This window comes from Condylura cristata, unplaced genomic scaffold, assembly GCF_000260355.1.
Source record: "Condylura cristata isolate star-nosed mole 26May11 unplaced genomic scaffold, ConCri1.0 scaffold00004, whole genome shotgun sequence".
In the NCBI taxonomy this organism is placed as follows: domain Eukaryota; kingdom Metazoa; phylum Chordata; class Mammalia; order Eulipotyphla; family Talpidae; genus Condylura; species Condylura cristata.
In genome coordinates, this window is record NW_004567105.1 from 55,625,240 (window position 1) to 55,639,052 (window position 13,813).

The 13,813-nt window shown below is 35.9% G+C and overlaps 1 protein-coding gene across 2 annotated transcripts in view; it reads left to right on the forward strand.

Annotated features, from left to right (window-relative positions):
- DENND6A (DENN/MADD domain containing 6A) overlaps window positions 1-13,813 on the forward strand; it is a 44,820-nt gene that overhangs the window by 27,144 nt on the left and 3,863 nt on the right. For both annotated transcript variants that reach the window (XM_004676037.2, XM_012720655.1), the window contains exons 9-19: window positions 583-638; window positions 2,377-2,499; window positions 2,986-3,081; window positions 5,404-5,498; window positions 8,894-8,959; window positions 9,047-9,111; window positions 9,641-9,730; window positions 11,774-11,827; window positions 11,934-12,043; window positions 12,251-12,353; window positions 13,595-13,669. In XM_004676037.2, coding sequence (XP_004676094.1) covers window positions 583-638; window positions 2,377-2,499; window positions 2,986-3,081; window positions 5,404-5,498; window positions 8,894-8,959; window positions 9,047-9,111; window positions 9,641-9,730; window positions 11,774-11,827; window positions 11,934-12,043; window positions 12,251-12,353; window positions 13,595-13,669 — 933 coding nt within the window. The remainder of the gene's footprint in view (window positions 1-582; window positions 639-2,376; window positions 2,500-2,985; window positions 3,082-5,403; window positions 5,499-8,893; window positions 8,960-9,046; window positions 9,112-9,640; window positions 9,731-11,773; window positions 11,828-11,933; window positions 12,044-12,250; window positions 12,354-13,594; window positions 13,670-13,813) is intronic.

The window sequence follows — 13,813 nt, forward strand, 5'->3', positions numbered from 1 at the left end:
TGGTGGGTGAGAGGACTCACCAGAGACAGAGTGGGGAGCAGAAAGGCCGACTGATGAAGTACACTGCTGAGGGGGCAGCAGGAGAGTCAGGAGAGGTCTGCCACACCATATGGGTCACCTCCAGGGCGAGGATCGAACTCATGCTGAAGTGGCTTTAGCTTCTTAGTGCTGTGCTTTAACCTGCTGCACCACCAGGGAGGGGCAGACTTCTATTTTTAGGAAACTAGCTGGAAGGATTCTGTAGTTATGATAACCTTTCTTTTGTTTTTCCCAATGCTACATCTACTAATGGTTAGAGTTGAATTTTTCATTTCAAAATGTTTTAATTTTTTTCATTTGAAATGTTTTAAATGATATATAGTCACTCCCACTCTTCTTTAAATTGAATAAAAGTAATAAGAAAACTAATTTTTCCTGTTATATTTAGGAATGATTGATAAGAACTGTTGGGGGAAATTAGAGAAAAAGAATCTTTGTAAGAGATAGAGCAGCTTGGTTTATGGATGGTGAGGTAGGCATATATCAGAAAGCAACTAATGTAAATTTTTATGACACTTCTATTTTTTCTTTTATGTTTCTTAGGGAGACACACACATATCTGTTATTTTACCTACTGTTCATGAGGTGGATCTTTTTCGGTAAATAATAAAAAATTTTAACATCCTTTTATTTTGATTTGTGATGCAATTAGTAATTTCTTTACAAAATAAATCTTATAGGAGATGTGAAGGAACATAGTAACTGTGCTTCATATTTTATAAGTCAGTGGTTCATCCCCGACTACAAGTTATTTAGAACTTGATAGAAACAAATTATTTTTTGTTTAGTGTGAGATACCTTCCATAACCTCTGCTTCAAGTTATTTAGAACATGATAGAAACAAATTATTTTTTGTTTAGTGTGAGATACCTTCCATAACCTCTGCTTCATCTGTTGAAACACCCCATGTAGGGTGCACTCATACCCCATTCATAATCCTGTATTCCACACTAGACCACCTCTTCTTAGGGATGCCATCCTCACCGGGCTTGTGCTTTGACTCCAGATGCCATGTCAACCTCAGATGAATGCCTTCTTTACCCTACTCATGTTCTTACATCTCGCTCCAGACCACCATTCATGGAGACACCTGCATCCCTTTATGATACCTCACCATGGACAACCTCCTTAGCCTACTCTGGAGACTCTGACACACCATACTAGATTGCTTCTCCATGCTTGTCTCACTTCCTGAATTCTCAGTCCAAACCAGATCACCCCCACACATATACACCTCTTCACTACATTTGGACTGAAACAGCCTCACAGCAAACCACCTCCTCCACATGGACATCTGTCTTATTTCACCAAAGCCCTGACACCTCCCTCTGACTCAGCATGGCCCTCTTTTTCCTCCTGGCTGAGATGCCTACCATGTACTGTGTTCTGATTTAGAATTGAATTGTTTAGGGAGGAAAGAAGAAGAAAAGCCTTTTGCCTCATCTCTGAACTGTTTTTGTTTTTTACTCCCTTCACATTTGTATTCTTGTCTTTGAATATTAAAATCAACTTTCCCTAACTTCTGTCTCACAGATGTGTTGCATTTTTGCGCTTAAATATTTTTCCTTCTTCCTTCATCCTTTCCATTCTTACATATATGTGCATTTTCAACAGGTGGATTGATTGTGGGTTGTAAATAGACAAGTACCTTTTTCTTCCAATCTACTGGATAAAAGCTGTTACCCTATCAGGAAGAAACTACTAAATAAGTAAAAGTTGCCACCTGTCTGAGGCTAAGTAATGTACCAGAGTTGTGTCCTGATCAGTTTCTGCCTAGTTCTAAGACTGCTATAAAAACGTACAGCATTTTGGTAGGGATAGAATCTGCTCAGATCATTGTTGTTTGACATGAGAAATTTCCTTCTGATTTTTTAAAATCACTCTTTAATATTGAAAGCATTTTCTTTTAAACATGTCCAGTATCTTTTTTTGCAAATTATTTTTCCTTCAAATTAGAATACAATTTCAAATGTAATAAAGCAACATTGATAAAATAGATGTACTGCATAGTACAACTTAGTAATTATTTTATATGCTTTCATTAGCTGTTTTATTTTATAGTAATTATGTTTATTAGCTATTGTCTCTGCAATATATTGCATCTAATTTTGTAAAAATGGAATGAGTCAAAGGTTATATATATATTTATGTGGGTAAATGGGATTTATCTATATGTATTACCCTATTCTAAGTGAATTTGTATTTTAAATGAAGGGGCACATTGCAGGAAGAACTGATACTGTGAACTGTTTTGAATGATTATATAGGAACTGTATTATCAATTATCCAATAAAATTGGATAAATAACAATATTTCTACTGTAAAAACATCTTCCAGGTGTTTCTGCCCAGTTTTCCTTCACAGTCAGATGCTTTGGGAGCTGGTGCTCTTAGGTGAGCCCCTCGTGGTCATGGCGCCATCACCATCAGAGTCATCAGAGACTGTATTGGCACTTATCAAGTGAGTATGCTTGATTCCTATGTGAGTTGATAGCACTTTCCTGTCTGTGCAATGTTTGCAGTCTTTGAATTGATCCACACAATAGGCCTGTAAGAAAGGTATCCTATAGCATCATTTTATGGATAAGAAAATTAATTCAGGCTCTGTGAGCGTCAGAATCATGTTTTTGTTGTTCTGAGCAACAAACACATTGTTTCACTTACTGGAAGTTGTGTCAGTGGTCAGTGTCTAATAAAAGGTGTATTACTAATAAATGATAGAGCCAAAATTTCACCCCTGCTTTAGGTCCAGTGTTCTTTCACTATGCCATTTTGTATTGTGTTTCCATTTGTATTTCTAGTTTCCTGGAATATGTTTTCCATTTATTTAGACAGGTAAATTATTTGTTCCTTGAGGGATAGTGTATATATAGGTATTTTATAGTTATTGAGTGGGGCCTTTAATTATTGTGTCCTTTCTTTTACACCTTCTTCTTGCTCTCCACAGCTGTATTTCCCCATTAAAGTACTTCAGTGATTTCCGACCTTATTTCACTATTCATGACAGTGAATTCAAAGAATATACTACTCGTACTCAAGCCCCGTGAGTAAACAGAACAGTGTTTACCTATCAGTTGTTAAGTTTATAGCCACAATTATGTGAGATTGCTTTTGGTAATTTAAAAGTTTAAATTTTGAACTTATTGGAGTTTGATTTTACAGAGTAAGGTTTTGAGATGCTGCTGGATAGTTCGAGTCATCTTATTTTCTTTCAATGGTCTTATTAATGGAAGCTATATTATTCTACTTCAGTATATTTTATGGCATTGCTGATCTCCTTTTGTTCTGTGATCTCCTTTTCCCTCTTCCTCTTCCTTGACAGCATAAAAGGAAAATTCTTCCCAGTTTGTGAGGGAAAAGTATCATCTCACCCATCCCCTTTTAGGTCTTGCAACATTGCTTACTTCATTTTCATAGCTAAGTTTCTCAATGAGTAGCAGAATTTCCACTTACTGTCTCTAATTCTTGGTTTTCTGGTTTCTTCTCAATCTACTGAAGGTTGGTTTCTTTATTTCCATTGAGGTTGTCCTTGCTAAGATCATCAAGATCCTTCTTACTATCTGAACCAGTTGGTACATTATTGCCTTCTTTTTCTTGCCTTTTCCACTTCTGTAACAGTTAAGTTGTTGACACTGAAAAATATTTTAATCCTTGATAAACCATTTCCTGTACATTTCAGTTTCCTGTACAGTTGTTTCTTCTCTGCCATCCCCTTAAACATTGGTGTTCTCCAGTATTGTGTTCTGGGATCTGATTTCAGACTAATGATTCTTTCTGTACAAATTAAGCTGTATCTATATAGCTGTTGTTAGTGCCTATATACTGAGGGCTGAAACTAGCTCCAGACCTATATCCACATGTTGTTGGTTTTTACCACATTGCCACTGGAGTATCTTCATGGCATCCAAAACTAAATATGTTTAAGCTGAATTCTTCTTGTCTTCCTTTTTTCTTTGATAAGTCCACACCTCTTCCTATTTTCATGAAAGGTACTACTTCTCAGATTGTTATGAAAAACGTACTTTTCAAAAAAAATTTATGTATACAGGCCTGAGTTGCAGGGGGTGAGAGTATTCAACAGAGACAGAGTGGGGAGCAGAACAGGCAGATTGACAGACTACACTGCTGAGGGGAGCAGTGGGCGGGTCAGGCGAGGTCTCCTGCATCATGTAGATCACCTCCGGGGTGGGGATTGAACTTGCACTGAAGCGACTACTGCTCACTTGCAGTACTGAGTCCTAACCCGTTGTGCCACCAGGGTGGGCCCCATACATTTTCTTTTTAAAGATTTATTTCTTTATTCATACAAGAACTGGGGTACAAGCCAGAGGTGTGGGTGGGTATGAGAGGATTCACCAGACAGAGAGGGGAGCAGAACAGGCAGATCTACTGAAATACACTCCTGAGGGGAATAATGGGTGGGTCCGGAGAGGTCTGCCATGCCATGTGTATCACCTCCCTAGTCGGGGATCAACCTCGGTGCTGCAGTGGCTGCTGATAGCTTCATAGTGCCTACTTTAACCCATTGCACCACAAAGGAGGGCCCGAAAAACATGCATTTTCTCATAACATATCCCACACACAGGTTTTACCAAATTTTGCCCAATTCATCTTCTTAAAATGTCCTCATAACATTTGTTATCTTCTTTCCAATGACCTTTTCCCTGACTTACACCTCTGGTCTGTTTCATCTCCTGTTGCTTTTTTCTGAACCCCATTCTGTTTCAAATTTTATGCAGTTTTTCTAGTAAGTACATTTTTGTTCATGCGTTCCTCCACTCAGCTTCTCTTTTTGCCTAGAGTTAAAATATGGACTTCTTAACACATAGATATGTAATTTGGAATTTAATGATCTGGCCAGGGTCTGTCATCTACTTTCATTTCTGACTATTTGTATTTTCTGCATTTTGCTTTAGGAATATGTAACTATTTGTAGTTCTGCAAACAGACCATGATCTCACATCATTGTTTTGCACATACTATTCATTCTCCCATATCACCTTTACCTCCCTTACCTATTTAACAAAGAAAAATCTTTGTTTTCTTTGTCCAAATGCCTTTTTTTGGTGGGGTTGTTCCAGTCTGCTGATGTAGTATCTTCTTTGTAATGTTGAACATTTTAATTTTTTGGCATCATAATTGGATATGTATACCCTCTTATTGTGTGCTTTTACAAGGACTATGTCTTTTCAACTTTATATGCCTATTGCTAAACATGATGACTGGTATAAAGTAGACTTGTAACATAATGAGTAAAGGAAAAGATAATCTTATTTTTTGTTCACTGAAAAGAAATTATAAGCTAGTCTTTACTGATGGAACAGTCATCTTTTTCTTACTCTGTTTTTGTTTTGTTTTCATGTAGGCCCTCAGTCATTTTAGGAGTAACCAATCCCTTTTTTGCTAAAACACTCCAGCATTGGCCACACATTATTCGAATAGGAGACCTTAAACCTGCAGGTAAAGTATAAACTCAAGTGTTCTGTTTCACGTGTGGAATGTGGCTAAACAGATTTATTTTCCTCTTTGTCTTCATCTCTTGGCTACTTTTTAATTATGTTGATTACAGCCTTCTTTGAGACAACCTGAATAACGACCTTTGGAGAAGAGTTTAACTTCTCATTAAAATATACTTGCTTTATTAAGTGTAAATCATCATGTCCTCCTCCCCCAAAACTAAATTACAATGTTACAGACATTAAATGAATTATAACAAAACCTCAAAAATTTGAGCTACTTTTATATGTCTGTAAGTCCAGTTAATAGAGATTTCTAGTATTTTTGGGAAAACCTTATAGTAGCTCAGATTATTCATCTAGGCACAAAGTCTTGACTAGGTCTTAAAACAACTACTGTACCTTTCTGTGACACTGATCATGGAAGTGGTTGAAGATTGTGCTTTCCTTGAGGAAGAGCCATGTGGTTCCTTCCTCATGGTAGATATTACTTTGTTTTCTTTCTTTTTTTTTTTTTTTTTAAGATGTATTTTATTTATTTATGCATACAAGAACTGGGGTGTAGTCCAGAGGTACGGGAGTGAGAGGATTCACCAGAGACAAAGTGAGGAGCACTGAAATACACTGCTGAGGGGAGCAGCAGGTGAGACAGGAGGGGTCTGCTGCGCCATGTGGGTCAGCTCCCTGGCTGGGGATTGAACTCGTGCCACAGTGTCTGGTGATAGCTTGACACTTTTACCCTGTGCCACCAGGGAAGCCCTTTATGAGTCTTACAATTGAAAAGCTACTCTGAACTCTAGCAAGCAAAACCACAGCTTAAGTTTAAAGATGAGAGACATTCTCATTAGAATTAGTATATGGAAGTAGACTGAGAAAGTAAAAACTGACGCCAAGTGCATCAAAAACATTTCACAAATCTGAGTGTTTCTGGACTGTCTTGTTCTCTCTGTCCCAAAAGCCTTTTGGGTCTATTTGCATCTGGAACTTTGGAACTCTCTTTTTGTTGCCAGCTGTATACCTCCTGTTTTTGGTTGTTTTAACCTGGAGCAGTACTCTGCTCTGCATATATTTTATCCTCTGTTTTATTTCACTTCAACTCCTTTGTGAAACACAGCAGTTCTGTTCAGAACCTTGTTGATCTGTGGCTCAGACCTGTCTGTGGCTTTGGCATATACTATCACCTCCTGGTGGCAGTGAGTATGTTAAATGCAGGTTGTTCCTGTAATCTTACTCTCCTCATCCACTGCCTCTCCATGCCCCTGCTTTCAGTCTCTCAATTACTTTATGTCAGACATCTTTATAGTTCTTGATCTGAGTCTTGAATATCTCTCTAGTTTCGCTCTTGCCTTTATAGTGAAGTGGTTAAAAGTGATTGCTTTGGAATTGAACTGTTTTCCTTCTCATCCTGACTCAAACATGTTATATGTGTTCTTGGAAAAGCTGTTTCTGTGTCTAGTTATGATAGACCTAATGACCTGTTTGGTGGGGCATTGACCAATCAGGATGGATGATTACAGCAAATAGCTGCTATTGCTACACTCCAGGTGAATGTCAGTTACTACCATGTCTTAGTTTTTTCTTCTATGAAATGGGCATGATAAAAGTTACTTTTATTGTGAAGTTTTGAGTATGAAAATTCTTGCAGTACTGTTAGACCAGAACCTGGCACAGAGTGAATATTGAGTAAATGGTGCCTTTTACTGTCTTCACCGTATGTGACCTCTTTAAGCAATATGCATTTTCATACTTACAGATTTAGCTATTTATCTTAAAGATTTTTTTGCCTTCTCAACAAGAGAGGTTTTTATTCCTTTTACAAGACTGCTTAGCTATCACATCCTTTTGGAGTCCTCAATAATTTTTTCACTCTTCTTTGACTGGCATACTTTTCTATAGCTCTTTAGTATTTCATTTATAATCCTCTTACAACACAATTAACTTTTATATTGTTGTCTTTGTCTTATTTTAACATTAGAGTGGGAACTTTTTTAAGATTTGTTTTTGCATAGAAGAACTGGGTGTAGGTCAGAGTTTCAAAAGGGTGAGAGGATTCACCAGAAACAGAGTGGGGAGCATAACAGGTGGATCTACTGAAATACACTGCTGAGGGGAGCCGCACACAAGACGGGAGAGGTCTGAGAGGTTGGCTGTGCCATACATAAGTTTTGCTCCCTGGTAGGGATTGAACTCAGGCCATTGAGGGGGTAGTGCTGAGACTCAACCCCTATGCCACAAGGGAGGCCCCAGATTGGGAACCTCTTGATATCAGTAATTATTTCTTTTGTTACCAGTATCTCACATTTACTAATAGTTACTAAATCAGTAAGTGTGTATAGTGTTAATGACTTCCTTAGCAGCATCTAGTTAAAGTCATTTTTAGGGCACTTCATAAAATTTGAGTGTAGACTATATTATTCTGCAGCTTTTCTGTAAGATTGAGTTTATTTCAAAGTAAAAAGTTTATAAAAAATGTTTTACGATTGTACATGCTCTTACAATTTTTAACAATATAGGATTACAAGTGAAAGTGCTGTTCTACAATTACACTCTCATGATAACTGCAATGAGCAGCTTGATCTATATATGATTTAAACAAAGGCAAATTTGTAAATTTAGAGACATGAATTATATAATCTCTAGGTTGTCTTTTAGTTCTTAGGTTTTCTTATGCAGAGGAGGGGAAAACAGAGAAAGTTTGTTAAGTTAGTGTACTTTGACACTTCTAAGTATTTATTTTGGAACATTTTTCTTCCAAATTAAAGGGTTTTTGGATTGTAGCTTCTATTGTCCTCAAGACCAGGGCCATTATATATGCTATAGAAGTTACTCACAGTGGCCATGTCCACTGTAGTTTAGAACTGTGGTTCTGGCTTACACTGTCAAGTTTCTATAGACAAAAGCATAATCTGGGGAGATGTCAGAAAAAAATCTTTGAATACTACATCTGTATACTAATTTACAGGTTACTTTCAATTCTTTTTTCTCAAGATATTTTCTTCATATATGCCATATAAAATTTCATTTCATATGCATGGCACAAAGATTTTAATTTACATGTTGAGTGACAAAAAGGGAAAATTTTAAGTAATGGTAGATATTAATGAAAATCAAATATTCATTTTATGTAATTTATACAAATTATTTTTACTGAAGTGATACATATTGGTTTACCATACTATATGTGATTCAGAGGCACAGATTATTTCTTGAGTGTTATAGAAATTTAGTGATCCCTTTATATAGCTTAGTACCAAGAATACATTATTAAATATTAATTGATATTACGAAAAGTTTAGCTAATGATCAACAACCAGCTGATCATTAATTTTAGAATATTCCAGTTTTGTGGTATGTGAAAATTGAATAATTTTAGACTAATTTTTATCATGTTTCCTTCAGGTGAAATTCCTAAACAAGTTAAAGTGAAAAAATTGAAGAACCTGAAGACTCTGGATTCTAAACCTGGTATTAACTTTTATTAGTTTTTAAATCTGTATTTACATGTGTACTTGAGCCTTACTGTTTACCTTTTTTTTTTACTTTACTTCTTAGGAGTTTATACTTCTTATAAGCCATATCTAAATAGAGATGAAGAAATCATAAAACAGTTACAGAAGGTAATTATTTGTTCATATTATTTAATTTCCTTGTGCAGGTATGTATTGTTCAGTTAGACAGTGTGTACTTTATATTTAATAATGTGAAATGAGGTCGTCTCTTATTTGAGCCAGAAACTTAATAAAAACCAGGATACAAAAATAGCAGCAATTATGAGCTTGAATTATGTGACTACACTTCCAAACTTGTGCTAGTCTCCTTAGCAGATTGGGGGTTAGAGTAAATAAAGTTCTGGGATAGCTATTATTTATTAGAATATATAAATAGTATGAATACTGAAGCGTGAAATAAAGATAATCTTTACTGTGAGCTGATAAACTATGGGATGAATGTCTTATGTTGTGCTCTAAGGATTGTTTTCATAGAATATTGTACAATGAACATCAGATGAAAGTAATTCAAGATGATAGTGCTTGAGTTTTTTTAATATCAAGTAAAAGTATATATATCAGTGGCACTTTTATAGTTATCCATTGTTTTATAGTCCTTGATCCTAGAATATCAATTTTCATTGTTTCTTCTTTTAAGGGTGTACAACAGAAACGTCCTTCTGAGGCTCAAAGTGTTATTCTCCGACGCTATTTTTTGGAACTGACACAAAGCTTCATCATTCCCTTAGTAAGTCTACACACATATTTGCTTAATCTAATGATTTGTTGAAAGATAATGTGAATGTTTTTTCCATCTAAAACATTTAAGTTTTAAGTTGCCTGCCCATGTTTTTAGTGATTTAAAAGAACCCTTTTCATGAATGCTGGACTTTTTGTTCTTTTATTAACTGTGTAACTTTGATAACTTCTTATCCAACCCGCAACCTCTTTATCTGTTAAATGTGGCTAGTTTCACTTTTTCTGAATACCTTTTAGAGTTTTTGTGGATCTTAACTGAGGTAATTGTGAAATATATAGTCATTGCATTTTGCACCTTAAAAAAAGGTTATTCTGTGGCTCGGCAGACCTCTCCTGGCCTGCCAGCTGCTCCCCTCAGCAGTGTACTTTATCGACCTGCCTATTCTGCTCTCCACTCTCTCTGGTGAATCTTCTCACCCACCACACCTCTGGCCTGTACCCCAGTTCTTTAAGCATAAATAAATCTTAAAAAAAAAAAAAAGAGGTTATCCTGGAGCTTTCTTTGGTGTTACTTTCCTGTGCACAATTTGATTTAGTATTTACAAGACATGGCTGCATGATGAAGGGGCCTTATTTGTCTTGTCTTTTTCTCAGTCTGTCATTTGGTAGCTCTTAGTAAATATTTGTGGAATAAGTGATTGCATGATACGGTTGGCACATCATATTAACCAAAAGGTGCCCCACAATATTAGGCAGTATGGTGATGTGGTCCTAGTCTAGAATCTATAGAGATTCCCTATAGTTATTAATGTGAAGTAATCTGCCTGATTATATGGGGCCATTCTGGAGGTGTTTGCTATTTTATTATATTTTATTAAAGATTTATTTATTTATGCATACAGAACTGGGGTACAGGCCAGAGGTGCAGGGGTGATGAGCGGATTCACCAGAAATGGTCAAGAGTAGAACAGGCAGATCTACGAAGTACACTGCTGAGGGGAACAGTGGGTGGGTCAGAAGAGGTCTGCCGTGCCATGTGGGTCACCTCCAAGGCAGGATCGAACTCAAGCTGAGGTGGCTTTAGCTTCTGAGTGCTGTGCTTTAACCCGCTGCACCACCAGGGAGGGCCCGCTATTTCTTTTTAAGAAATAAAATTTTCTTAACCTATTGGTTGTCAGTTAATTCTGTTCCATTTAAATCCATTTTTAAAAGTAAATGAATGTTCACAATAGTGCTGGGGCTTGAAGTCAAGTAGTACTGAATTCAGGTTCAAACTGTGTGACTTTGGGCAGATTACTTAGCCTTTGTTTGCAGGTCTCAGTTTCCTAATACTATCTGCCACATTGAATAGTTACAAAGATTTAAAGAGTTCATGTATGCAAAATCTTGATTTTATTTTCTGGCACTTACTAAAGTTTATCATTAAAAACATGTAATCCCTTGAATTATCTAAGATTTAGTTTTTATTGAAAATCTGATGTCAGTCTAAATTTAGTAGTATTTATTGAGGGAAATGAAGGTATTGATGACGTCCATTGAAACAGCATATGATGAAAAATTTGGAAACCCATTTTTTTTTGGTAAAGATTTATAGATTTATTTATTTATGCATACAGAACTGGGGTATAGGCGAGAGGTGCTGGGGCAGTAAGAGGATTCACCAGAGACAGAATGGGGAGCAGAACAGGCAGATCAAGTAGTACACTGCTGAGGGGAGCAGCGGGTGGGTCAGGAGAGGTCTGCCTTGCCATGTGGTCACCACTGGGGCAGGCAGGTATCAAACTCATGTGGAAGTGGCTTTAGCTTCTCAGTGCTGTGCTTTAACCCCCTGTGCCACCATGGAGGGCCCTGGAAACCTTTTTTTTTTTTAAGTAGATCTGTTAAATTTTTTTTAAATTTTAATATAGTAGTTTATTTTTACATCATTTTGTGCCTTTTTCCATCTCAGTTGTAAACCCCGTGGGCTTCCCATCACCATATCACCCCCGTGCCATCACCATAGTCCAGTGCACTTCCCTCCCCCCACCGTATTAAACATTTTTTTAATATTAACTCTGGTAAGGACACCTAACTGATTTTTTCTTGGTTTTAGGAAAGATATGTGGCAAGCTTGATGCCTTTGCAGAAAAGTATTTCTCCATGGAAGGTATAAATACATTCAAGTAAATCCCTATTTGAATTTTCTAATGGAAATGAACTTCTGTACATACTTCTATTTCTAAATTTTAAATACATTATGTGTTGCTTTTTAGAGTCCACCCCAATTAAGACAGTTTCTTCCAGAAGAATTCATGAAAACACTTGAAAAGACAGGACCACAGCTGACCTCTAGGATAAAAGGCGACTGGATTGGACTTTATCGGTCAGTCTGTTTTTTCTCTTTCACCCAGCTAGAGAGTTTGATCTAAAAACAAAACAAAGCAAAAAGCTGGGCTTAAGCATATATATATATTTTTTAAACTTAAATTTTTTTTTAATTCCATTGTTTTTGTGTGATTTTTCTGAGCAATAACTGGAAAGATATGGAGGACATAATGAAACTTTACTTTTTCAAAATTTATTTTTATAGGCATTTTCTAAAATCACCTAATTTCGATGGTTGGTTTAAGACCCGGCGGAAGGAAATGACGCAGAAATTGGAGGCTCTCCATCTAGAAGCTCTTTGTGAAGAGGTTAGAAAATAGCATGTTTGTATGAGGGTTAACCACTATTGAAAATAATGATAAAATATCCTTAGAATCTGACGAATTTTACCCATATACACTACTTTGTAAATAATAGTTAACTTTTCTAAATCATATGCTCTATACCAAAATCTGTGTAGGTGTTCTTTATTGATAATAGACTTTAATCTTTACAACAGTTCATTAAAATAGGCATATTATTGCATTATGGGATACCTAAGGTTTGTTAAGTGATTTGTTTCAGATCACATCATTGCTAAGTAGGGAAGCTGGCAGTGTGCTAGAGCTCACTTGCACTGGGTCATAAGATCTCTACATACATATCTTGGTGATCTCAGGTTGGTATTGGAAATTAGCTACTGTGAGAGTATTATGCTATAGACTGGCAAATGCTACAAACCAGAAACTTTGGAGAATTAGTTGTTAAATATTTACAAGCATACCACTGCCTGGAGTTAGGATTCAAAATCAAGTAATCCAGCTTCATATCTTTTCCAGCAACCTTTTTCTTTTCCACTGCTACTAACATTTCTTTCCTTTATTTGGACTGATGTTTTTATATTCCATAATTTATCACTAGACTATTTTAAATTAATCTACTTGTGAAAACAGTAAGGCTATTACCATTTTCATGTGCATTTAACTTGAAGTTGACTAGCTTCAGTGGTTACTTTTTCTTTAATTTATATGTTTTTTAACATCATTGTTCATTCTCTTGGGTATATGTAATCCCCATAAAATTCAGTGCTAACTTTCTAGTCTTCAGCTCTCAGTGATTGTCATTTTGAGAGAAAGCATACAATGAAGGCAATTACAAATAAGTCCAAAAAGACCTTCTATGAAGATGCAAAGTTGATGTCCAATAATATATTAATGTTCCTCGTTATCTTTATTTGTTAGGTAATGTTCCTTTTAAAGTAGTCACTAATTGGTGGGGATAAGAATTAGTATTATATTTTGGATTTGCAGTTTTGGTTTCTTTGATTAATCTAAAAACGTCACCTCAAAAATGAATTTTTTTCTTCCAAATATTAGATCACCATTCTCGCTAAAGTTGAAAATTATCTACTTAACATTCTTAAAGTGTTAATGTACAGAATTACTCTTGTACTGTAATACTTTTCTCTTTCTTTTCTATTGTTTTTTCCCAGTAGCCTTCCCTATTGGTAGAGTTCTGTTTGAATATTATTCTGAGTACTTGCTGATTTGAGATTTATTAAATCTTTCAGGACTTACTTCTCTGGACACAGAAACACACAGAAGTAGAAACAGTAGACCTTGTATTGAAGTTAAAAAATAAGCTGGTATGTAATAAACAAAGACTAAATTGACTTTTCTGTGAAGATATTTTCTTTTCATTTGAGATGACTATGGTGTATCACAAACTTAACTTTTTTTTTTTTAAGATTTATTTATTTGTGCATACAGAACTGGGGTACAGGCCAGAG